The sequence below is a fragment of the Megascapheus bottae genome, chromosome 4, assembly GCF_031878675.1.
Source record: "Megascapheus bottae isolate mThoBot1 chromosome 4, mThoBot2.hap1, whole genome shotgun sequence".
In the NCBI taxonomy this organism is placed as follows: domain Eukaryota; kingdom Metazoa; phylum Chordata; class Mammalia; order Rodentia; family Geomyidae; genus Megascapheus; species Megascapheus bottae.
The window spans coordinates 38,396,262-38,424,040 of NC_143512.1; the positions used below are offsets into that span (position 1 = coordinate 38,396,262).

At 37.2% G+C, this 27,779-nt stretch overlaps 1 protein-coding gene across 4 annotated transcripts in view; it reads right to left on the minus strand.

The window, feature by feature from the left end:
- Rasgrf2 (Ras protein specific guanine nucleotide releasing factor 2) overlaps positions 1 to 27,779 on the minus strand; it is a 202,305-nt gene that overhangs the window by 76,284 nt on the left and 98,242 nt on the right. For 2 of the 4 annotated variants that reach the window (XM_090331693.1, XM_090331691.1), the window contains exons 8-15: positions 27,290 to 27,399; positions 25,808 to 25,926; positions 20,194 to 20,354; positions 19,227 to 19,293; positions 18,591 to 18,727; positions 8,586 to 8,668; positions 4,062 to 4,310; positions 3,211 to 3,473 (exon numbers count right to left, since the gene is read on the minus strand). In XM_090331693.1, coding sequence (XP_090187819.1) covers positions 3,211 to 3,473; positions 4,062 to 4,310; positions 8,586 to 8,668; positions 18,591 to 18,727; positions 19,227 to 19,293; positions 20,194 to 20,354; positions 25,808 to 25,926; positions 27,290 to 27,399 — 1,189 coding nt within the window. Of the gene's footprint in view, positions 1 to 3,084; positions 3,474 to 4,061; positions 4,311 to 8,585; positions 8,669 to 18,590; positions 18,728 to 19,226; positions 19,294 to 20,193; positions 20,355 to 25,807; positions 25,927 to 27,289; positions 27,400 to 27,779 lie in introns of all 4 variants that reach the window. The other 2 variants (XM_090331692.1, XM_090331694.1) reach the window with 1 other exon arrangement.

Sequence of the window (27,779 nt, forward strand, 5' to 3'; positions counted from 1 at the left end):
CAAAAAAAAATTTGAACACTTGGATCTGTTGCACCATTTTTATAGTACCAATAGTACATTAGTTATGATATACTGGGTAAAAGGCTCTTTGCCATTTTGGCTGAGATTTTAAAAGCAAGAAGAATTATTGACATTGTACAATGAGTAGAACAACAAGGTATACCAGAAGGTCTCTCTACTAGTTTGCTGAGTATTTTCTCTCTTTCATTCATTTAACTGTTTTTCTTGTTTTTGTTGGTTTTTGTACTGTGGTTTGAATTCAGGGCCTTGTGCTTGGTATCTAGGCATTCTCCTTAGTCCTTTATTTATTTTTCAAATATGTGTTTTGGCCAGTCTGGTGTGGATTATGCTCCTTCTACCTAAGCCTTCATATAGCTGGGACCACAGACATAAACTATTATTCTTGGCTTGTTGGCTGATAAAAGATCTGGCTACTCAGTTGAGGAGTGGATCAACAAGTTGTGGTATTTGTACACAATGGAATTCTATGCTGCTGTCAGAAAAAACGACATCGACCCATTTGTTAGGAAATGGAAAGACTTAGAAAAAATCATATTAAGTGAAGTAAGCCAGACTCAAAGGAACTTAGGCTCAATGGTTTCCCTCATTTGTCATAATCAGTAGAAACCTTGGGCTATCCTAGCAGAGATCTGCAATAGAGCAAAATCTTGATACATAAGGCCATATAGTATGAAGCTAATTGAAAGGACCTCCAGGATATTGAAACAAAAGCTATATAACGAATGATTGTTGTCCTTAATCTACTATGTTATCTCTCATCTCCTTTGCTGTCCCTTGGGTATCTCATATTGTTACAGTATCTCACTTTGTTATCTGATACATTGAATTTATTTGTATTTGGTTATTTGAAATTTGATAGGGAAGGGGGGAAAACCAAGATGGGGGTGGGGGGAGATGGGGGGTGGGGGGAGAGTAATGGGTACCAAGACATATGAAAGGGTATCAATGTAAGTGAATTAATGCACCTTCTATTTGGCAAATATCATGTAACCCTTTATTAATTACAATAAAAAATATATTAAAAAGAAGATCTGGCTAATGTGAAAGGGTATCAATGTATGTGAATTAATGCACTTTCTATCTGGCAAATATCATGTAACCCTTCTATTAATTACAATAAAAATATGAAAAAAAAGATCTGGCTAGCTTTGTATTAACCTGGCTTGGCCTCAGTCATGACCCTCTAAATTTTTTACCTTCCAAGTGGATGGGATTCCCTGTGTGAGCCACTGCCCGATCATCTAACAAAGATTTACTGTCTTCAAGGCACTGTCCAAGGTACTAAGAATACAGATGTAGCTAAGATAGACCTCTGGGAGCTGGCATCAGAAAAGTTGTCTAAGCAGAAGGAAGAACAAGTGCAAAGCCTCCATCCCAGAAGAGCCAAGGTGTTTCTGGGTCACAAACTAAAAATTAATAGGACCATAGTACGGTAACTAGGGAATCTGGCAAGTAAAAGCGGGGGGTGGGGTGGAGAGAGACAGAGAGAGAGAGACAGAGAGAGAGAGAGACAGAGACAGAGACAGAGAGAGACAGAGAGAAAGAGAGAGAGAAGGAGACAGAGAGAGAGAGACAGACAGAGAGAGACCCAGAGAGAGACAGAGACAGAGAGAGACAGAGAGAGACCCAGAGAGAGAGACAGAGACAGAGAGACAGAGAAAGACCCAGAGAGAGAGACAGAGACAGAGAGACAGAGAGAAAGAGACAGAGAGACAGAGAGAAAGAGACACAGAGAGAGACAGAGAGAGACAGAGAGAGACAGAGAGAGAGAGGGCGCATTCATCTCATAAAACCCAAAGTCCTTAGAAGGAAGAATGTACTTTAATCTATATGAGGTGGAAAGTCATTAGAGACTTTAAGTTGGAAACCATATAACCTAATCTATATGTTAAAAACCATCTTGTCTGTCAGGTGCTGGTGGATTATACCTATAATCCTAGCTACTCAGGAAGCTGAGATCTGAGGATCACAATTCAAAGCCAACCTGGGAAGGACAGTCTATGAGACTCTTCTCTCCAATTAACCACCAGAAAACCAGAAGTGATGCTGTGGTTCAAAGTGGTAGAGCTAGTGTTGAGCAAAGGAATTCAGGACATTCCTCAGGTGCGAAGTTCAAGCTCCATGAATGACAGAAGAAAAAATGTCTCATGAAATGTTCCATATTTTTCTGTGAAAATGGCCTTGGGGCATTATCTTTAGTTACCTAAGGAGTTTCTACATTTTTAAATAGAGTTAATGCTAAAATAATTTTTACTAATTTGGAGAAGATAATGTCTGTGAGAAAGCAGACTATTTGGGGGGCATTTTCTTTGGTCACTGCAAGCAATGGCTTTTTTCTGTACTTAGTTTCACATTTTTCCTTTGTTCTAAGACTAAGATTGACAGCTAGTTTGACAATCATAGTACATTTTGTTTTCCTGAGGGTGGAATAACTTATAATGTTATTTTGTTTTGTACTATTGATGTGTTGGTGAATTTTTAAACTATGTGCTAACTGCAATAAATTATAGGAACTGAAAAACAAACAAAAACCCATCTTGACTGTGTCACAGATAATTAACATCTTCTCTGATTTGGTCTTTCTCTTGATGGCTCTAGAGTAATATGGAGCATCAGCCTCATAACTAAACTCCTCAGACATATTAGTGCTACTGCACAAGATCATCCAAAGTGGAAAAAGGAGCAACGCAGGCTTTTAGGGCAGACAGTGGTGGTGGAGGAACAGCCTGTCTCTATGAAAAGCCTTATGGTAGCCTCTTCGCCAACCAGTTTCAACCAAATCTCAAGAACTTCCAGAAACAGCATCCAGACCAGTGGCTCTTCCATAAACAAATGATTCCAGCTAGCCTCGGACAGTAGGGGATTAGGACAACTACCTCTGCTCTCTGTTCCCCAGGGGCTAGTGGAAGCTACGGGAAAGTTCTCTTCTAATTAGCCACTGTGCATTATGAATTCTACTTTCTAGGAAAGGAGGTAAAGTAAGGAGTGAGGGTTCTAGCAGGAATGGTGAGAGGCAGGCATCAGCAAAATGGGCTGTGATCACATCAGTGAGCTAGATAATACCTCTTTGGATACTTCGCTTTAGCTTGTTACACCGATCCAGGCGGGGATTATCTACCTTCTCTTCTACAGATCCTGGGCTCTGCTCTGGAGAAGAGAGGCCTCTCCTAAGATCCAACGGTACTTTACCAGTGTGTGGCGGTGGGGACGCGGCAGGGCTATGGGTGGTGGTAGGGCTGCTGGAAGATGAGGATGTAGTCAGGTCCAAAGCTCCTATCCTTGAGTTCAAGGGGGAAGTCAAGGACAGCTTTCTGGCTCTCACTGGGGAGGAGGTTCTGGATACTGCCAGTGGTGGTGGGGAAGAGAACTTGCGACACAGTCGTGGAGATTTTCCATCCACCAAATGTTCACCTCTGTTGTTCTGGCTGGTGGCGAAAAACAACTCTAATGACCTAAAGAGATAGTAAACATCATTAGCTAACAGTACCAAGCCAATGACCCAGTGATAACATTGTCCCAGGACTCAGTGGAGAACATAGACCCTTCATTTAAAGTCTACTATGCAATTGCAGGTCTACCGCTGAGCTTTCCTTAGTCTAAATGGTCCTAACCTAAGTTCCCAGATGCCCATTAGAAATTGTCCCTGCTCCTTGGCTATGGTCCCTTAAGGACAAGTAACACAACACTAGTGTCTTCGGGGGACACTACAGAACTTAGGTCCAATCCATACCCAATTAAAAATGATAGCCTGCAATTTAACAAGATAGCCTCCCTAATGATTCATATATATATATATATATATATATATATATTAAAGTTGGAAAAGCATAATTTTAAAAAAAGGACAAAGGCCCAAGGCAGCCTTCAAATAATCACAGAACAATCACAGGCCCCCTGAAGACTTCAGGCTTCTCAATTTATTTCCTGGGCAACTCTGTGACCCTTCCTTCCCACTTCTGCTGGTGGGGCATTGAAGGTTCAGAAGGGAGTCAATACCCTAGGCAGATATTCACATGGTGACAGAAAACAGAAAGGCACACCTGACAGGGATGGAGGTAAAAGGCCTCTTGTAGATGTCAGAGAGCTTTGCCAATACTACAGCAGCCGTGGTGAAAATGCGATAGGTGTGCAGGAAGGTGTTGAGGAAATCAATGCTCAAAAACCGCAGGTCAGTCAGTCGTTCCAAGAGGCGCTCCACGCTGGCATAGCGGATTTGGGGCACTTTGCAGGAGTTGAGTGTTTTACTGAAGTAAATGTCAGTGTCGTCTTTATGAAGACGGGCATCAGACCTACATACAAGGCAGAAATATGTTAACCAGCCACTGAGGACTTGAGCATGTGTAAATACATCCTCCTGTGCGGGTTTCCCATTCCCTTTGGTAGACAAGGTGGAGACAGACATTTGACATGCATACACCAGGGGGCCACCAAATGTCAAGTGTGTTTGTGAACACTGACACTAATGCAGAAAGGCCAGTGTTCATTGTGGAGGATGTGCAAACAGTTCATTTCACTGTGAAGGATTCCTTCTCCAGTTAGTTCTTTCACTTTAGGAAAACGAAATGAAAAACCTGCTATAGGAAGAAGAAAAATCATTCCTTAAAGTGGATTATGGAATTTTCTTTTTTAAATAATTTTTCATTGTGATTAATAGAAGGGTTACATTATATTCACCAGATAGAAGGGGCATAACTTCACAAACATTGATATCCTTTCTCATGACATGGTCCCCATTTCCCTCCCACCCTCCCCCCGCTTATCTTGATTTTCCCCCTTCCCTATCCAATTTCAAATAACCAATTAAGCACATATAAAACATACCAGATAACAAGGGGAAAAACTGTAACAATATGAGATAACCAAGGGATAGCAAAAGAGACGAGAGATAACATAGTACATCAAGGACAACAATCACTCATTATGTGGCTTTTGTTTCCTTATCCTGGAGGTCCTTACATTTAGTGTCGTACTGTGCAAACATTTTTTTTAAATGGTAGGTGACAGTCTCTCTACAATAACTAGCACATAAAATATATAATTCAGAAGTGGCACTGTGGTTCAAGGGCCTTGAGCCAAAGAGCTCAGGTACAACGTCTAGGCCCAGAGTTCAAGTCCCATGACCAACCAAAAAATTATATGATTCATTATTTTGTCCTATAAAAATTGCTACTTACTCAATATCTTATACTAGTGTTTTTTTTTCTTCTTTCAATTATTTATTTCTAACACCTTCCTACAATTCAGTGTATCTTTCCCTACCTTGTTGAACCAAATGTCTAAGTCATTTATTTCATTCTTCCTGGCTTATTAATGTGCTTCAATTTTCTGAACACAACTTAGATAAATTGTCATCAAATATTCAGCCATATTAAAAATCAGTTCATTAAACAATAGTAGTGGATGAAATATGTTATCCTAAACAACACCCACCACTGTCAGCCTGCACATCCTGACTTTTATTTATCTGCGAAGTCTCCATATGGCTGTGCCCCCTTCTTCTCCCATGAGGCTGTAGCACCCTGGATAGACGGGCAAGAGCACTGGTAACCTTAGCGGCTTTCTGAGATTCCTGTTCACCTTTCCTGACACAGGACAGGTGGTCAATGAAACCTGAATTTCACGACTTCTTTAAAGGCTATCTTGTAAGGTCTATGACTATCACTGAGCAACCTGCTTTCTAAAAATCAGTTGGCTTGTTGTGAGGAAACCCTTAGTTTAATCTTTTAGCACTTTGACAGATTTCAGATTATATGCTTATTTTCTTTTGGCTACAAAGTAATCAATAGCTTTCTTAGCTTGCTTTTAAAAGATTCCCCACTCCAAGTGTGCTCAGTGCAAGCAGAAGCATTGCATTGCAGCCTAAAATAGCATTTTCAATGAGCAGCCCATTCTTGCTGAGGGCCCCAGCAAGAGTGGCCTGCAAGCTTTAGTTATTTTACTGATTTTATGATACAAAAACACATCTTTGGAGATTCTTGAAAACAGTGTGGCTTGTCTACCCTTTATAAAACTCTCAACCAACTTTGTTTTTCTGATTCCTAATTTCTTCTCTTATGAAAATGACCTAAGGAACTTTTATGAATCCATCAAACTACTATGAAACAGCTGAATGAAATGATCACCATTTTCTTTCACTGCTAACCACCCCAAATCTCTATTTTTCTAAGAAAGTTGAGGTCAAATGGCTTTAAAAGAAAGAAAGCTTTAACTAGACACCATTTAAATGGATATTTTTCACCTAATAATTATCATGATTTTGCAGTCTGATTGTAGTTTTAAGCATCACCATCTTTTGGCTATATTATAAGTTGTTCACTCAAAACACAGATAAAAATATGTTGCAGTCAGCATGAACTTAATTTAAACTAATTATACCATTATCCTTCAAAATTGTGATCTCATTGTCATTTCAAGATATGAGATTAAATATTAACAAAATTACTTAATTTTCTTTTATTACACTGCATAGGTTGTTACTTTATTTCCTAAGGGATTCTCAAGAAAGGTAGAATGTGTTACTTAAGCCTCCCATGATAGTAGCGAAACCTTTGGGGTAAAATGAAAATCAATTGTGAGAGATTGAAAAAATCATCTTTTGTAGTTGACAAATTTGAAAAGGAAGTGAGTACTTACAAAGAGATGTTGTGTTAATAGTAAGACATAATTATGCTAAGATATTTTTCTCCTAACTCTAAAAACTGTTTATTCCCCCCACCGTGGCATATAGCAATGGAAACAGATGTAGAGAAAAGCATAAGTAGAGAGTTGAAGTTGGAACAGAGATGGTAAAATAATATTCTTTCCTCTGTTTGAGGAGAATTAGGCTCAATGAGGCTGGGAAAACTAAAAGGATTAAGTACATGAACTTCACTCTGTCTTAGAAATGTAGCTAGTAAAGTCTAGATGATCGGCTCTAATCCTTATAGCCAATTCTCGCCAATACTCTTAGAAGAATAGCATTTCTTCCTTGTTCAGCTATCAATGCTGTATACCCAAAGGCAGAAAAGTTTTGCTTAATATTAAAGTGATCATGCAAATGAGATTGGACATGACCTGAGAAAACAGATACGGTAAGGGAGCAGATCTAGCCTAGTATGAGCCCACAACGGAGCAGACACAAAATTAAAGTTGTCTTCAGCATTAACAAGATGTATGCCTATAGGATGGTTGGCTTCCTGGAGGTCTGGAGATTCTAAATTGGTTAGAACCTTCTGACACATTCTAGTTCTAAAGCAATTAGACTTTTGTGAGCATATAATCTTCTGAGGCAACTTTTGAAAAAAAGAATTAAAATAATATATAGTACTCTGTGCAGTGTTAAAAATAAGAATCCTATGGTAAAAATTAATAAGAAAACTCTAATCCAATGTTGAGAATCCAAAAATTAGGCCATAATTTATACTTTCAGACCCATTGCTTCCTACTTGCTCTTAATCTTAGCATTATACATTTTAAAGTGATCTGTTTCAAAGAAGTCTGCTAAATTAAAAATTTAGAAATGGAATGTAAAGGAAATCTTTGAAGCTTTAAAATAGCCATCTTCAAAATACTTTAAATTTTGTTTATATTTGCTAGTGTTATACACTCTGCCTTCTTGTAACAAACTGAGTTCTACAACTTGTGCTATTGTTAATATGTGTCAGCATAGCAAAATCATCCTTCAAAATGCAATGTTTTTTGTTTTGTGTCTGCATAAACAGTCCAGACCTCAAAGTATTCACACAAGCAGGCATAAAAGAAGCATATTCTTAGTTTCAAGTAACTTTTGTTCGAAAAGATAGAGCCAAATTCTTTTAAGACACACTTTACTTTTAAAACCAGGAATGCAAATAGCCAAGAAAATGTGGTTAGGGAACAATGTGGTCCATTTCAAAACACACCCCAAACAATTCTGAATTTGAAAACAAAATAGTGTGGAGTCAAAAGTATTGACACAGAAAGCTCCAGCACATAGTTATTGACGTAACTTCACATTTAAAACTATATCTTCCTCAGCAATCCCTGTAAACTATACAATTTGCTTTGTTGGGGTATTTATAGGTCAGGATGGCTGTCTTAAGCAAACAGCCAATTGCTGAAATCAGATCCAGGCTATGGTCAGAAAGTATCATAGTTAAGCCCGTTGCTTCATTTTTTTTTTAAAGTGTATTCAAAGTCTAAACATCTTTCTAGCCAAATCTGAATAATAGGATTTACATCCACCAGAAAGATGCCAAAACAAATCACCACAGTTTGATCCATCCCCTGACTTTAAACATATCTGTCACTAATTCATTTTTAAAAATATTAAATTTGAAACCTTTTGATGAGTGAGGGTGTATACTACCATTATGAAAGACAATTTTTCTATCTTATGATATAATAAGCCGTGAATCCAAAAAACCATTTTGTCAATCTTTCTTATTGTTTATAATGGCACAATATAAACCAATTATCATATCACTGTCAAGAAACATTGTTGATAAGAAGGAAACTTCTTCTACAGCAATATTTTATTCAGAGTTTTACATTCTCTGCCAAATTGATCTTAATTAAAATGCAACGGAAAGGATTTTTATACTTACTTAATCATGTGTGGTACAGTAACTTTGGAATTTTCTTCAAACACTATAGTCATTAAGCCATTACATCGTATATTGTCCACACACTGTGAAATTAACAAGAAAAGGCAATTAAAACCCACAGGAAAACTTAAGCAGATCCATAAATTCCCAGAAATGTTTATAGCCCTAAAAATCTTAATTAGAAAAATAACCATTAAGTAGGTGTACAAAGGAGTTATCATTCCACAAACAGTTCATGAGTACAAATTCATCTCTGTGTGAGTCCTGAACACATACTGCCACCCTCCACCCCCCCCCGACACCACCACCACCAGATACAAGTTATACTGGGCTGAATAGATTCAGTAACCATCTGCTCAAACCGTGCACCGACCAAAAGCTTGACAAGTGCCTGTGGATAGAAACAGGGCTGTATTTTCCTAATATGTTCTCTAAGTGTTCTGATTGTAATGACTCAGCATCCCAATTTATATCTTCTGACTGTGATCATCTCTGCCATATTCACTCTCTGCCACCAGGAATGGGATGTAGAAATTTGGCCTTGGATGGAATTCAAAACTTCTCACTAGCCAGCTCTGTGCCTACTTCTCAGGTATCTCTTTGCCAATAATTCCCACATTTTACTAGTGTGTCTAGCAGTTTCTATTGGCACCATGTGAGGCTGGTAAGGGGGTAGAGTATAATTTCTACTGTTTCTGGTACATTTGAAACCATGAGACTATTTTTTTCTCTTTTCTATGAGGAGGACTCGGGTTCTTTTGCTCATTATCTGTTTTCTTTCTTTATATTTGTGCCCTAGAATTTTTACATTTTCCTCTGCAATTATATTAGATTAGTGAACAATTCATTTTGAACTATAATTCCTTTTGAATAAAACAAGCAAATGTTTAAAGTAAACAAATTTGAAAATCATAAATTGCCTCCACTTCCCAGGACACTACATAATACTTTGTGGCTACAGCTAATGATACAGAGAAGCTGGGCCTGAGCTCAGAGTAACCGTCCACCCTGTGCTCATCTACTATCAGTCCACTGATTCTATCAGTCACTTTCCTAATAGTTTTCCCTCAAAAACCGGGTTTTCAGAAAGGTTCAACATATTAAACTTTGTAAAAATGAAAATGAGAGAAAGAATAAAAGAGGGGGCTTAATATCATGAAAAATACATTATATGTATGCACATAAATAGTATGCTAAACTCAATTGTACATTTTGTTTTGTTTTCTGCCGATCCTGGGGACTAAACTCAGGGCCTGGGCACTGTTCCTTGAGCTTCTTTTCTCAAGGCTAACGTTCTATTACTTGAGCCACACCTCCATTTCTGGTTTTCTGATTGTTAATTGGAGATAAGAGTCTCATGGAACTTTCCTGTCTGGCCTGCCTTCGAACCGTGATCCCTAGATCTCAGTCTCCCGAGTAGTTAGGATTATAGGTGTGAGCCACCAGTGTCTCGCTCCCATTTCACATTGTTTAAAAATAAAATAAAAATGAAGTTGAGATTTTTCATGTCTTATGTGAGGTATAACGGACCTCAACTTAAAAACATAAAGCCAAATATTTTTAAAGTTCTTCTATATATTTCCTTAAACTATAGCATAATGTGTGTGTGTGTTTATACACATACATATGGTTATTTAATTATAAATTTGACTACGTGAATTGTGTTTCCATGTTTTTCTTACAAAGCACATTATAAAAATACACAGAATAAAATAAAAGTTGGAATTTGATGGGATTTGGATAAAGGGTGGAAATGGTAAGATGAAGCCTAGAAGGAGGTGACTATAGAGTTTATGTTGAAAACATTTCCTGTGAGTGAGCATCAAAATTAAAAGCCTCACAAAGGACAAGGACTAAGCTACAAAATTCAGCATGGAGCAGAGATTCAGTGAATCCTAATCTGAGGCCAGAGACAAGTATTCTTGTAAAGAAAATATTGAGTCATGTAGTATACTATGTCCTCAACACTATTTCTAAGGTAGCTACAAATTTTTGCCAAACTTAGAAAAAAAAAAACTCTCGAGCCATTTGTTGAAAAGGATCATTTCAAGGGGGAGGGGGGAAGGAAAGGGGGACAAAAACATGAGAAGTGGTATCAAGGTTAGAGAAATAACATACCCACTACCTGACGAATGTAACTGTAACCCCTCTGCACATTATCCCGATAAGATAATAAAATATAATACAAAATAAATAAAAGTAAAATGAGGGGGAAAAGAAAAGGATCATTCCAAATGACCCCACCACTTGAAAGTGGCCAGAGAATGTCATTCAGAGACCAGTCCTCCTGTTGAGCTGGCTACAAGCAAGAGCTCCACATGCAGCCCAAAAGGGCACAGGCTGCTCCTCCTCAGGCCTTAGAAATAAATGCAACTTTGTTTAGCATAAGCTCATGTCATTCTTGGGCCTCAGGGAGTTGAAAATGATACTCTCTCCAAAGTCCTAAAGCTGCAGTGTGCTCTGTATGTGCTCAGACACAAGTCAGTGTTTCTTCTAGGGAGCCACACTTTGATGAGACTGGAAAATAAAGAGCCCCCCATCTTTACGAGAGCGCTCTCAGACAAGGTCAGTTGAGATTGCACAGTAGCAGCCCCATGGTGGGAATAGGAGAAACACACACGGAGGATGCAAGAGATGAGGTGACCTGATGCCCACTTACAACAGAAGCCAGAGGACGAGAGAGAGCAGAAGCAATAAGCTGGAATCAACCTATGAAAAAAAGAATCTTGAATTTGGATTGTATCCAGAAAGCAGATGGAAAGTCACTGAAGCAGCCCACTTACGTTGATCTACACTGGCCTCATAGAGGTATTCATTGTGAATAAAGGAAGAATGAATGGAGGCCCAAGGGATCCTCAGAATGATATTATACCAAGAAAGGAAATAAGCCATGTCTCCTGGGAGGCAGATTTGAATGAAGAGAAAAAGGCAGTGATAGACTTATTTTTGCCAGTCTTGGGGCTTGAACTCAGGACCTTGGCACTGTTCTTGGGATTTCTTAAGGCTAGTTCCCTACTACTTGAGCCACAGTACCACTTCCAGTTTCTTCTGTGTATGTGGTACCCAGGAATCAAACCCAGGGCTTCAGGTACACTAGGCAAGCACTCTACCACTAGGCTACACTCTTGGCCCCAGTGATAGATATTTTAAAGGAAGAAATGGTAAAGTCTGATGAGTTGCTACATGAAGCAAAGAGAAAAAAACACACAAAAATCAAAGATGACCATTGTTAAGAAACAGCTTAAAATGTTTCTGATGAAAAAAATCTTAGATAGATAACAGAATGATTTTTGAGTAATACAACACTTCACTAAAACATGGTTATCTTTGGATTCCTCTAAAAAACCAAGTAGACATACTCATTATGTAGCACTAAGGAATTTTACTAAATGTCTAATGTTTGCATTTATTACACACTAATTATGTGACAATTACTTGAATAAGTGCTGGAAGATGAGGGACAGGGTAAAAATATGTAAGATGCTTTGAAGAATAATAGGTATATTGTTATTTCAAATTTGCTCTCATAATCACAATAGGAAGATCATTTAAGATACAGAGTGGAAGAGAGCTTTGTTGGAGTTTTTCACAGTTCTCTCTCTTCATGAATATAGGGGTTCAAATTTAGGATTCACAATTCTGGAGTTTAAGACATATGTGTACAAAGACAATAAATGTAGATTTGTATATTTCATTTTAATGCTTCTGCCTTTCACTATGAAACTCTTTAAACACATAGAAAAACATGAGACTATCATACTAGCCACCTAGACTTAACTAATATTAACACTTTACCATGTTTGCTATAATGATTCTTTTTTTAACTAAATAAGACACCACTGTTGCAGAGTCTTTTAATTCCAGTACCCTGTTTTGAACACAGAAGTAATTACTGTCCTATTGTTGATTGTGTCATTTCATCCTTCCATATCTCTTGTATGTGCTGGAGAGAGAAGAAAAGGGAATCTGGTGCTTTGAACTCAAATCCTGGATGCCGTCTATGTGGGTTTTTTCTCAAGGCTACCATGCTACTACTTGAACTACACTTCAGGCTTTCTGGTAGCTGACTGGAAGTAAGAGTCTCATGGACTTGCCTGTGTAAGCTAGCTTCAAACCCCAATTCTTAGATCTCAGTCTCATGAGCCACTAGAATTACAAGCATGAATCCCTGGCAGCTGGTTCTTTGTTTTATTTTTATTTTGTGTACATGTATCTTCCCACTGTAGCACCTAATATTATTTTCATTTTAAAAAGTTATACAGATATTATTTTTCATGCAACATTACCTTGTGATTTATTCAGGTTTATCTATACAGTTCATTTATTTTAACTGCTATACATCCCATGGTCTATTCTCCAGGGCAACATCTCTCTATCTCACTCTAACATCTCTCTATATCACTCTGTGAAAAGACTGTTGCCTTACAATCTTATTACTTAGAACTTAATCTTCTTATCAGGTATAAATTTGTAATTTGATGTTGGTAGTTTTTATCTTTGTATTACCAGTTTGATTCTTTGACAGGTCAGCTTTGTCCTTCAATGTTTTTTTCTTTATACTTATGTGACCTCACACTATGAACCTAGTTTGCAGAATGTATTTGCATTTCCTTCTTCAAGTTTCTTGAGAATTCAGCAATCAGAAAATCCCTTTTATAATAATTTCTCTGGGCCTGGAGTATGGCGTAGTGGCAGAGTGCTCATCTAGCATGCACAAAACCCTGGGTTCAATTCCTCTATACCACATACACAGAAAAGCTAGAACTGATGCGGTAGCTTAAGTTGTAGAGTATTTTCCTTGAGAAAGCTCAGGGATAGCATCCAGACCCTGAGTTCAAGCCATAGGACTGCCAAAAAAAATTCTGTTTGTAATTTTCATACCATATGAATAATACAAATCTGATTTAAAATGTATAGGCCAGAGACATAGTCAAGCTTTTATATGGGATTAAAAAATCAAAATCCAAGATAAAATGTACTTATTTATTTCCTGGGCCAATGGGTGAGATTTTTAAAGTTCTTATTTTACAGAAGGGACAGCTATCCATGAGCCAAGCTTTAACCTGTGCTTCTGATTACTTTAATAGTCCAAGGCTAGTTTTTGTTAATTATTCTAGGGTTTGGGGCTAATTTCCAATCAAAAATCATTTCTACATCTTCAAATCTTACATTTATAAGCTTCTGATCTAGCTTTCGGTTCCCTTGTTGTTTCTAGATAGAGAAACAAACTATCAGTTAAGATCACTATTTGCAATCACTATTTATTTTACTAGTCCTATGTGTTAAACATTTCCATCTGGAGCTAGAGGAGACCTGAAATAGCAATAAGCTACCAGAGTTGAAACTTGAGATGAATGTTTTATATCCAAAAGAAGAAATTTATGTGACTACTTTTGTGCATCTTACATCCAGTGTCGGGTTTCGTTTATAAATCTTTCTGATTTATGTGTAAAACATAAAATTATTCTCAACAAGAATAAAAGGAGCTTTCACTTATGCTCCAGCTTCAGTCAATCGGAACCAAAGCTCAGAACAAAAAGACACATAAGAAAAAGTTTTATCTTAGTTATACAAAGATTCCGGTAATTGCCACAAAATCTCTATGGGATAATGGAGGGATATATAGGTGGATGATAAATAGTTACATAGATATGTAGATTGTATTATGATAGAGCAATGTGATTCTCCTCCAAGGAAGGCTTCAGGGACAGAGTAATAGGAAATGACAGGGTTCCCTGGGGTTTCTGGGGTCCACCAACTCTACTTCACCCCGTGATATTCTGCTTTCATATCACTGCCATTTGGGACTTCAAGCTGGCAGTGGTGGCCCATGCCACAGAGAGAATCATGAGAGGAGAATCATGAGCTTGAGACCATTTGGGATTTCAAGTAATGTTGCCCCAAAGAAAGAGCAGTACTCTAGAAAAAGAAACAGTTTTCATATATAAGTATATATGCAAACATACTATAGTGCAAAATGTGGTATAAAAACACTGGCTTAAGCAATTGTGGATCCAATTATTTGTGGATGGATGTGTCTGTATGAAAGTATATACAAATTGATTTTTATCACGTTTCCCTAAACAGTATCATTTATTTATAGTCCTTTAACAATATAGCTTAACAATTGTTTTCACAGCATCTCCATTGTTTAGGTAGTATAAGTGATTTAGATGTGACTTAAAGTATACAGGTGCCATGTGTAGGTGACATTGGAATATGCACCACTTTCTTATGAGGATCTTGAAAATCCTTAGATGCTCTATCCTAGGGATTCAACAGCCAATTCCCTGTGGATACTAAGGGGCAATCATAGTCATAATCCTGTTAGTATGTGTTTTTTTTAAGTTTGAGAAAGAATTTATTTTAGTATAATAGGGTAAAACAGGAAATTGGAGTTAAAGACTCCTCAGCAGGTGTCTTGGTTGTTGGGAAAAATCGATGAGATTTCAGGGGATGAATAGAATTAACTAAGGGGGGAAAGCCATAAAAATAAGGAGGATATCAGATATTTTTATGTCTTATTGAAGTCATATAAATTACAATAAGCCAGGAAATTAATATGATAATTAGACTGAATTCATAGATCATGGAGAGCTTAGCTCAGTTTTTAATGACTAAAACACATGCAGCTATATGAATGCTCACAAGACTCCAAGTAATTTTGATGTAGTTGATCCTTTGCCAATGTTGAGTCTTGCTTTTCTCTTTAAAGGCCTTGCTTAAAGCAGCACCTGTTCAAAGGTCAATGGTCTACTGTGTTACCACCATATTATTTGTCATTCTCAATACTCCTAAGTAGTAGGAAGAAAAGGTTAACATCAATTTTTCTTTAAATTCACCATTTTTATGTTAGAGAAGAAAATACTTTTTTGGTTGCAGAGAATCTATTTTAAGGGAAAAAACACGTCCTGTGAGCCACAAATTTGTCTATACAGGTCTAAACTTTGGCACAAAATAGAGAATTCTTGCCTGGTCCAAGAAGTGCAGAGGTGAATATTAATTCTACATTTTAGTTACTTCTCACAATTACAGAAAAATCTGTGTAACCCACTAGTATGCATGATGGTGAGACAAGCACAGATGAAGGTACTATGCTGTAATGAATGGCCAAATCTTCTTCCTCAAATCCTTCCCTATAAATAGATAAAAAGAGGAAGAATTATTGGTTGAGACTATTAGCCATTTGCATGTTTTGCTGGAGGCACCAACAGTTAATTATGGCCCTGCTGGAGCAACTAAAGGGGCAATTCATCAGTCAAACAATTGTTCCTCCTCAAAATTACTGCTTCAGAAAGAGATCCAGCAAAGTTGAAAGGCTTAAATTTTGTAGAATTCCTTATATGAAACTGGGGTTGTATTGATACTCAGGAGACAAAACTGCCTTAAATAAGAACCATATATGATTAGTATAACATGATAAAATGGCTCGCAACATGGTTTCAAATCATTCCACAAAAATAACATTTTGAAAAACAAAGTGACAAAAACTTTGAAAGATAAAAACAATGGAGAACATGTTCATGATTCGAATGGCAATAATATGCTCATTTTTCAAGTCTGTAAGGGTAGTCCCAGTGAATTAATGTCTAGCTAGTATAATTAGACAAGAAATATAAATAGGAGAAAATACTAATCTTAATAATTGCATAAATGTAAATTAAAACCACTAGAAGGAAAAAGACTAGTTTTCCATTAAATTTTTGGTAAAAGGGATAAATGTAACATAATTTTCACATTGACATTTCACATAGAAACCGTATTCATCATGGAGGGAAAATAATGAGCTTTGTACTTCTTGGAGAAATTGAGTATCAAACTATTAATCTTATAGTCATTCCCTCTATGCCAGCCTTGTATTCTTTAGTGAACAGGTATCATGAGGGAACTCTAAAGAGTACAAAAACTCCCACATAAAGACATTAACACCACAGTCTGCATTAATCCTAAAATTTGGAAACAGGTTCAATGCCTAATTATTTGAGAGAAGTTATAAAAATGGTAAATGTATGTGGTAAAGTATATATCCATGACACATACATATGTTCAATGCATATATACACATATACATACATATGTAGTCACTAGAAGAATCAATATGAAAAACTTATACAGCTATAGATAGAAATGAATGGGATAAAAACAAAAATAAGGTGTTAACACTCATATCTAAAATACTCAGCTCAAAAAATTGAACCTCTCAAAAACAAATCCTCCAAGAAATAACCATCCCATTAAAAGGTGGGCTACTTTGGTTAATCTCATATTGTTACTGTATCCCACTTTGTTACCTGGTATATTATATAGATGTTTACCTGTTCATTTGAAATAGGAGGGGAAAAATGAGGGAAGGGGGAGGGAAATGGGGACAAAAACATAAGAAGGAATATCAATATGTGAGAAATAATACACCCTCTATCTGGTGAATATAAATGCAACCCCTCTGTACACTTAAATAAATAAATAAATAACAGGTGGGCTAAAGACTTAAAGAGAGTCTTCTCTGAAGAGGAACTAAAAATGGCCTATAGACACATGAAGGAATGTTCAAGTTCTCTGGCCATAAAAGAAATGCAAATCAAAATGACTTTGAGATTCCACCTCACTCCAGTTAGAATGGCCATTATCAAGAAATCTAACAACAGTTGTTGGTGAGGATGTGGCCAGGAGGGATTGCTACTACACTGTTGGTGGGAGTATAAACTCAACTACTATGGAAAGCAGTATGGCAGTTCCTCAAAAGACTAAAAATAGAGCTCCCCTATGATCCAGCAATTCCACTACTAGGCATTTACCCAATTGTCCAGAAACAAGGCTATACTAAAGCTACTAGCACAACATTGCTCACTGCAGCATTATTTACCATAAGTAAGATATGGAATCAACCCAGATGTCCCTCAGTAGATGAATGGATCATGAAGATGTGGTACTTATACACAATGGAATTCTATGCTGCCATCAGAAAAGAATGACATCACCCCATTCGTGTAAATGTAAGGACCTCCAGGATAAGGAAAACAAAAGCCATATAATGAGTGACTGTTGTCCTTAATGTACTATGTTATCGCTCATCTCTTTTGCCATCCCTTGGTTATCTCATATTGTTACAATTTTTCACCTTGTTATCTGATATATTTTATATGTGCTTAATTGGTTATTTGAAATTGGAGAGGGAAGGGGGAAATCAAGATAAGTGGGGGGGGGGCTGGGAGGGAAACAGGGACCATGTCATGAGAAAGGGTATCAAATGTTTGTGAAGTTATGCACCTTCTATCTGGTGAATATAATGTAACCCTTCTATTAATCACAATAAAAAATTACTTAATAAAAAATGTTTTTTTGTGTCAAGCTATATTTGTTCTGCCCTATGAGATAGCTTGTTTCCTGGAGAGTAAGCTCCATGGCATACCTTGGTACCTGCACAAGATCTGGAAGCACATAAGCATTCCTTGGTAAATGTTCATGGAATCAATGGATGATGGAGCATTTTGTAAGATAAGGATGCATTACTTAATGAGGTACTAATTGATGCAGCTAAGAGATGATGAAAGTATGTATAAATCACCATAAAAATGCAACTATGCACAAGGAATTGTGGAAGAGCTGATATTTTCATTATTTTATTAAGAAAATATACCATTTCCCTTCTAGCTATTGATTCAGCATCAGATCATATAAGCCAAATTCCACATAAGAGTCTATTATATAGGATAGAGCAGTAAGAAGATGTGGCTTAAATCTGTACTGACTCCATACAGATAAAAATCCATATGACTTTTGCCAATGCTTAGCTTCCTGAATCTCACAATTCTCACACATGAAATAAGATTAATACTTAGCTCTGTTTCTCTTCAGAATACAATTATAATAAATAAATGAGAGAAAGCAGGCTTGTAAAACATTTGTTATTGTCATTCATTCTCTATTCCCCTTTCAGTTACCAGTCATTCAAAAATGTTAAATATCTGAAGGATTCTATTAATAATTAATAATTTTCTACCTTACCTGACTGATGTCACTCATCCAGGCAGCTTTCTCCTGGCGTGAAGGTGCTAACAATACCACAGTGAAAGGGGTAGAGTCAGGAGGTTCCACCACTATCTTAAAGTCCAGGTGTCCAAACATGTGCCCAGAACCTTTGGCTTCAACACACAAACACCAAAGAATTAGCTGTGGATACAAACTATGAATACTAGCTGCTTCCATATAACTACCATTATGGTCTGTGTGCATTCAGTATAGCATCTCACCAATGGTGCGTTTCTTACACATGAGAAAGGCCTTATTAAGTTTAAGGTGGAAGATGGAATAGCTGAGGTTAGTTAGTTATTCATGACTACTATCCCAATCTCCTCATCTCACATTTAATTTCCATATTGCCCAGAAATCTAATACTTTTCTTTTTTTTTTCTGTCCCTGCCATTGAAAGGTCACTATCATGAGATAAATTCAGGGAAATTTCAGCTCCTGAAATTGTTTGACAAGGGTCACAGGTTCAGTGCTCAACAGATAAATGACATTAGGGAGTTTATCTTCAGCATCTTTTCTGTCCCCATGGGAGTTCTTAAACTAGAAGAAAATTTAAAGCTAGGGAACTTTTATTTATCCTAACATTTTTCGGAGTTAAAGAATGTGACTTACAGTCATCATCGCTTGCATCAGGCTCCTCAATCAATGTGCACTCTATGAGAGAGAGAACCCCACCTGTCTGGAAACAAACCAATTTGTCATGAAGAGGCCAAAAGTCTTTTGTAAGTTGGGAAGCTCTAATTTATAAATCTTATATGTGACTTGCCACAAAAGAAAGCATGGCTATTCTTCAATCAAAGCATTTTTTAATAGAATCCAAATTCAAACTCAAATGTGTCAAAAGATATGTCGCATTCAGTTTCTTCTTGCATTCAATTATTGCTATGAATGCTCATAAATTATAGTGACTCCATCTATGGAACCAGGGCCAACATCACAGTGAATTTAGATAGCAACTATAACCAAACAAAATGCTAAACCCACCAACTCAGTAGGAAGCCATTGAATAGTATTTGTAGGCAATAGTAAAAGCATATAGCCAGAAAAAAACTTTTCTATAAAAGGACAGATTGAAAATAAGATTTGAAGGCCATTTCATTTTTATCACAACTCTCCAAATCTACCATTTTACCATGAAAGCAGCTAAGGACAATTTGTAAACAAATCAGAGTGGTTGTGTTCCAATAAACCTTTATTAACAAAAACAGGAAACACATTCTAGACTATAGGTTGCTGACTTCTTGTATGTAGGTAAAATAACAGTAAATATTATATCAGGGCACTATCATAATTTGACACAATTTTTGTAGCAGCCACCAACCAGTCCTAATTTTGTCCAGGGAACGATTTTACTTTCACTTTGTTATGATAATGTCCACTTAAAATTAATGTCTACTACTCTGAATCCAAATGACAACAAGCTAAAATGTTAAAGATTTTAGCTGTCCATTACCACTCTCTTTGTACAATCATGGCCATCTATTTTATGACAATTGCAAGTTATGGGATTCACCATAGAGAAAACTTCTTAAGTGCTGGGAACATGGAATAAATGGAATAGCTACAGAAAAACCCATACCTTCAGCAGATGTAGCTTTCCTCCTGAACTTCTTGTACAAATTAAAAAATGTTTTGTAAATAAGAAGCACTGTCTCTCTCCTTCCTTTTTCAAAGACAATGAACCCAGACGAACTTTACTAAGTTTTCCCCTTTCAACTGAAGGTACTTGAATAAGAGAACCTGGTGGTTACAAAAGTGAAGAATACATAGCAATTAAAGTTCTGCCAAGTAAGTACTACAAAGTAAGTACTTCAAAACGAACAAAGGAGCCTTTATTCCAAGACACCAAGGATTTATTTGATGTACCATTTTAACAAATACATTTCCAACACACTCTGAGAAGAAAAAAATGTATTTAAGATTGATGTGTCTCCTTTTGTAAAATACTTTAGAATTGATTTGTCAATAAGTGGAAACATAAGTGGAAAAGGTCAATTTAATTCAAACAATGAGGCACTTCTTCCACTTGTTCTCAGCAATCTGAAACCAGACAATTCATTCATAACAATGCCATGAAAATTATATAGCTACACAAAAGCACATAGAATTTATTCTATGTAAGTAGAATAAACAGCGTATGAAATGGAGTACACTTTTGATTTAAAAGGGGACATAATATATCCATGTTTTTAAGAAATTCAGGTTATATATTTCTATGTAATTTAGCTAAGAACCAGTTGTTTTTTAAAGGACCAATTTTAAAAGGACAGTTACTTTAAGTTATATGTGATTCGATGAAACCCATTGCTTTGTACAAATACACACTAGTAAAAAGGAAAATGTAAAGAAATTATGTATGATAAAAGACCTTTGTGTAATCTAAAAGGAAAGTAAGCCACATAAAACAATAACTATGACTCTCACAGGAGTTATCTTTCTTTTGAAATGAGAAGCTAATGGGCATATTTTACATAATATCAAGTTTACTTCTAGTAACTTTTAGATTGTACTCTAATAATAGCCTCCATGGCCCTATAAAAGAAATTTTTAATCTCTGTTAAATATCATATCAAAAAGTAAGAGGAAAGATTCTTGGAAAGTGCCTTTGATTTAGACTTCTCATATCTCCTAAGGAATATTTCTTATATTTGTTTAATCCACGATCTACCCCAAATGCAGTCCTCCACAGGCTTCTGTCAACTTCATAACAACTATTAAATGGGCTGAACACTGGTCACTCATGCCTGTAATACCCGTTATGCAGGAGGCTGAACTCTGAGTATAGTCTGAAACCAGCCGGGGCAGAAAAGTCTATGAGACTCATCTCCAAGTCCAAGAGAAATCTTATCTTCCAATGGAGGTATGGCCTTGAGCTAAAAAGCCAACTGAGATCAAGCCATCGAGTGAAAGTTGTAGTACTGGCACAATTAACTATTAAACAAAAAGCCCTTAAGTTTTAACAGTGGTCATCACTAAGAGAGAGTCAAAACCTTTATTTTCTTCTTCATATGTGCTGAAGCTTCATGATATTTGAAACAAACACATATTACTTCTACTAGTGGAAAAACATTGACATTCTTTATATAAAGACCATACATACCTAAGACAATAAAACTATGCTTGTGAGTCACAATCTTCATGAGTTTTCCAAATGGCTTCTACCTTTAACAAGGTAGAAAAAAATGTGCTAGGTGCTAAAGGACCCACAGGTTTATGCCCTGATTTCACATCATCTATTTAGGTGAATATTTATGTGGGATGCATGACAGACAGAGAGTAGGCAGTTATTCTGGGCCCAAAGAGCAGCATAGAACCAGCCTGGAAGTGGCAAGGGGAATAAGAAACAAAGGACCAAGAGAAAGCTCCAGGGGAATGATTGGACACGAGGAGAGTAAATGGAGGAGGCAGTGTAGGTGGGAGCAAACTGATAGGCAACTCATATAAGTGGAAGAATTAAATTTAAAATGTTGAAGAGGTATATAGGAAGCAGAAGGCAAAAAGAACAGTTAATAAGCAAGTCATGGCAGCCACAAAGTTGTCCTCACAGAGTAATGGATGGAGTCAAAGCCATAAGGTTTTCAGAAGACATCATTCAATCCTCTTTCCATTTTCCATGTTGGAAAACTGAGGCCAGTGACTAAATAGCTCTCCTAAAAACACTCCCATGAGGGCCAGGAGTTTGGCCTAGTGGTTAAAGTGCTTGCCTAGCATGCATGAAGACCCGGGTTCCATTCCTCGGTACCACATACATAGATAAAAGCCAGAAGTGGTGCTGAGGCTCAAGTGGTAGAGCTCTAGCCTTGAGAAAGTCCAAGGACAGTGCTCAGGCCCTAAGCTCAAGCCCAGGACTGGCAAAAAAAAAAAAAAAAAAAAAAAAAAAAAAACCACTCCCATGAGGAGATGGCAGTGGATTTAACAGCATAAAAAGATAGAAACTTGGGAAAGTAAAGGATGGCTTGAGGCAGTAGCCATGCTGCCTTGAGCATGAGTCTTCCAAGTAGATTAGTTAGACTATTGACAGGCAAGCTTAGACCCATGTCTGGATAAGCAAATGGATTAGACAGCCATTTTCAGAAAAGCACTAACCAAGTCTGTGAAAACTCAATAATAATGTGTTCACTGGCAAATGCATTTAGCAATTTAGTAATTTTCTAAGTCAGAAATTTCAAAATACACTGTTAGCTCATACATTAACAAGTACTGTGGAGGTAAATAAAAGGAATTTCCTTGGCAACCACCTATTAACATGCATAATCTATACCTACATTTACTAAGAATGGACAAAAATCTATTCTAATATGAATTAAAAATGAGAAGTTTCAACAGGAATGGGCTTAATTCTTTTCTTTTTATATATTTTATTGTAATTAATAGAAGGGTTACATTATATTCACCAGATAGAAGGTGCATTACTTCACATACATTGATACCCTTTCTCATGTCATGGTCCCCATTTTGAGCTTAATTTTATATAGACTTGTTTTAACATTCAATTTTATGTTTAACGTTATATTTCAGCACAGCCAGGAAACTTGAAGAAAAGATTTCATTTTAGTTAATACAAAATGAAGAGATTGAATTAAAATAGTAATTCCTCGATGTCAGATCATTGCTTTGGCCTGTTCCTTGGCATCCAGACTACCAGCTTATCTAATAATTGGGGCTGACTTGCAGCAAGACTCCTGGCTTTTCTACAGAATGTCCTTCAGGACTTGTTAATGCTTTATCACTCTATTCAGCAGTGAAAAAAATGAAGATAAATTTCTGAAGCAGTGCAAACTTTCTAAATTTTCTGTAATTGATCACTTTCTACTTTCAGATGAACATCCAGCATTTACAAACACCTTTATTGTATGATTACAAACATACTATCTAGGTCAAGCATGCAGAAAATCCTGCTAAAAGGTAACCCCGAAAAGAAACAATAAAAGCTCAAAGAGTGCCTTAAATAAGGTACATAACAAGGAATAAATAACTTGTAGACAGGACTTTAAGTGACACATAATTGTTTTCTCTCCATGTGCAATGAAAAAGAAACCACATTCAATATATTTGACTTTCTGACATTTCTCAGTATTGGTACATTTACAAACTCACTTAATAAAATCTAAGGACTATATTAAATGTTTATGAGTAATAATACTATTAAATCAAAAGTCCTGTAAGAAATTGAAGGCTCATTAAAGAAATTGTATTTCCATTCTCCCATATTATAAAGTATAGGTAAGTTAATTGGCATCTTTGGTGAACTCCAAATACAAGACAAAAATATACAATAATATAACTTACAAACCAATTGCAATTCAATAAATGGTTCAATTTACTCCTGGCCCACTGCCCAGGTAGCTATAATGTAACCATCATTCTAGATAAGTTGAAGCAGAAAGAATTAAAAAATGCTGCCCTTTGGAGCTCATAGAGAGAAAGGCATGCAGACAGATACCTATATAGAGAATAACAGAATCGGTGCATCAAGAACAAAAGCCTTGGAAATGGAAAGGATAGTTGGTTCATGTTAACAAGAGAGTGGGCAGAAAGCAGTAGAACAAAAGGCTCTTAGAGATTTCTGACATAAGCCTGGTAAAACCTTCCATAGGCACAAAAGTGATATCAAGAGTTGGAACACCCAGTCAAAAGGCTGAATTAAGGCCCACAAAATCATTTGGTATGTTATAAAACAGACACAAATACATTTTATGTGTTTCTCATTGGTTCCCAACAACTTCCTACCTGTGTTGATAGTTTGGTATCGCCTAGAATGGAATTATAGGTATCCAAATGGCTTCTGGTAGGTGAAGGCACAAAGACTAAGTTCTGAACAAGCACAAAACCAAAAAAGGGACACTGTATCGAAAATTGCAGGGAAATTGGCAAAGACTCCATGTTCTCATTACATTCCATTACTTAGAAAAATTAACCAAAAACAGGAGCAGAAATCATTTCCTAAAATATACCTCCAAGCTCTAGCATATTCTCTTAATGTAAATAAATAATGGAAATATAGAATGGCAGGCATTAAACATTTTAAGTAGTCTGTGCAAAAATTAATGTGCAGGGCCGGGAGTTTGGCCTAGTGGTAGAGTGCTTGCCTAGCATGCATGAAGACCCGGGTTCGATTCCTCAGTACCACATACATAGAAAAAAACCAGAAGTGGTGCTGAGGCTCAAGTGGTAGAGCTCTAGCCTTGAGAAAGTCCAAGGACCAAGGACTGGCAAAAAAAATTAATGTGCACAGCATACTGTGTTTTTGATATGGTTAATTAAAAAAAAAACTAGCTTTAGCAGCACGTTATGGTAGGCAATAGTGATGCAAATCTCTTCAAAGGATATTGCCACATTATAACCAAAAAAATGGCATGATTACTTTGAGATCTGCATTCATATTCCACTCCTCACCAAATTCAAAATTATAAATGCATTCAGTATAGCATATTGATCACCCCAAACCATTATACAGACATCTTCTGCTTTCTGAAAATATCCAAGCACTGAAAAGGAACTGGGGACATCATTGACTTCTTGTATTTTAGAGAAATAAAGGAGTTGAGAAGGAAGATACTCTGTCAGGTTGTTGCTTCTCCACCATTTCTGGTCATTTCAGAAGTTACACAACCAGGTAATGTCCCCAAAGTCTACTCTCAGTGCCCAATAGCTTCACCATGACCATGGCATGCCAGTGATTACTGGGAAAGATTCTATCAGCTAATGGATGTCACCAGTTGCATGAAATTATGTCATGGGGGCTGCTCCAGAAGTGCTGATGAGAAATGGGAACAAGAAGCAACTGTTTTCACTTCGGACATTGTCTTCGCTTTTATGTGAAAGGGCTTTGAGGAATGTGAGTTTCTCTTGGACCTTTGTCTGGATATCATCACCACCTTGTACTGCCACTTCCATTGGCCAGACTGATCTGTCTTCCTTGGAGCTGCAGAGAATGTCCGGTCCACTGAGGAGGAGAGTCCAATCAGAGTGTAACTTACTGTCCCACTCGTGCTTTACTATTATTGTGTTGCTGTTATTCATGGCCCCTGAAAAGAAACAGCACAGAGGTGGGCCTCAACCACAGCCTCGGGCAAGGCGGTGAGGATGTCCTGCACGAACTGCACAAGTCACACAGTTCAATGAGGCCTGCTCCAGAATGCATCCCTGTTGCTGCTCCACAGATCCCACAGGTCTGCTTGACCAGAACTTACCTTGGCGGATGAAAGTCTGGCTGGTGTCCAGCAAAATGTCACAGCCCTCCACTATCATTCTTTCAATCGCAAGGTTTTTCCTTATGTTTTCAGTGTCACTCACTTCATCATGCATTACCCTGTCAGACACAATGCAGACAGGATCACAGTGAGAGATGCTAGCTGTTATCTCAGGGCATAGGCAAAGATGAGCTTCAATGGTGAAGGTTGGTTTTGAACTTGCTCTGATTAAATTGGTACAAGTTCAAAGCCTGGGGGATGTACTGAGCATTTTCAGTCAAGCAAGGTCAATACCTGAGATGCCTGTAAATGGTATAATTTGGCCATCAGTGAGTAGCCTGAAATACTGGCTCTGCATGGAACAGGAAAACAACCTATCATTTTATAGAGCTAGCTCTCTTCATTGAAGTATCAATCCTTGGAAAGAGAATAAATTTATCTTATATAAGCTAAGGGAACACAGATAGAAATAATCTCTACAACAATGAAAAGTCACCAAAAAAATATAAACTCTAGGGAACTCAGACATGGCTTAAGTGGAAGAGTTCCTGCAGCTATGAGCTCAAACTCCGGTAGTACCAAAAGAGAAAAGAAAATACAAATGGAAAAGGAAAAGAAATACACATTCTAACTTCTCTAGCTTTTGCCAAATCTGAAGAGCAAAAATACAACTACATTTTTTCCAGTATGAAGGAAAATTGTGAACATTTCCAAATTTAAAACAAATTGTACCTAATCTCCATTACATAAATTCACATGCTAAAGTTTTTCTTCTAAAAGTATTTGTTTTTCTTCGTTAAAAACTAACATTGCATGGAGGAATATTTTATGGACAAAATAAAATATGTTATGCTTCATGCTAAAAAAAAAAACCTAGCATTGCATCAGAGGCTGAGACTTGGAGGATTATGGTTCAAAGTCAATCTAGGCAGAAAAGTTCAAGAGACTCCATCTGCAGTTAAGCAGCAAACTGCCTGAAGGCATGGCTCAAGTGATAGAGCAACTGCTGTGAACACAAAAAAGCCATGTGAGCTTAAATCCCTGATTTTAAGCACTACTACAGGCTAAATATACAAGTAAATAAGTAAAGTGAATTGTGATTCAGAGCTTATATTTAAAATTAAAGTGAATCTGAGAATTGGGATTTATAGTTTACTTTTTTTTGTTGTAGGTGATGGGCTTGAACTCTGGGCCTGGCCATTGTCCCTGAGCTCTTCAGCTCAAGGCTACCACCCCATCCCTTGAGCCACAGCCCCATTTCCCATTTTCTAGTGATTAATTGGAGTTAAGAGTCTTAGGTCCTTTTGTGCCAGTGCTGGCCTTGAACCCAGATCCTCAGATCTCAACCTCCTGAGTAGCTAGGATTACAGGCATGAGCCACCATGCTCAACTTATACTTTACTTCTTGATCCTTAACACAGGCCTCATGGGTCCCCAAAGAAGACTAAGATGCTGTTGTTCAATCACAAACTTTCTGCATACCTGGACAGTTCCTCCAGTTTTGATTTGGCAAACTCCAGACTTTTTCTCTCCACATGTTCATGAGGTGTGTGAGCCAGGAGTTCATGCAGTGTGATGATATATCTGGGGATCTACATGAGACAAAAGCCAGTGTGAGTGAGAGGTCAAGATGCATCACATGGAGCAGCACTCTACTGTGCCATCATCTCTGAGAAGCTGATCTCTACTGTCATGAATTTAATTGATTTGCAAATAATCCTTTAAAGAAATCCCTGGAGAATTCAGTATGCAAAACTTCATACAAACACACACATACACACACTCCCCCCAAAAAGACTTTACCGAGCACACAAGACAAGGTAGCCATAGAAATATGAATGCTAGGACTAAAACTGAGCAGTGTCTAGGGTGTCAGGACTAGAGGGGTGGACTGAGAGGGGGATAGAAGGAGAATATCATAAAACTACAAGGGTTTAGGAAGGAAGATGGGAGGAGGGAGAATGTTGGAAGG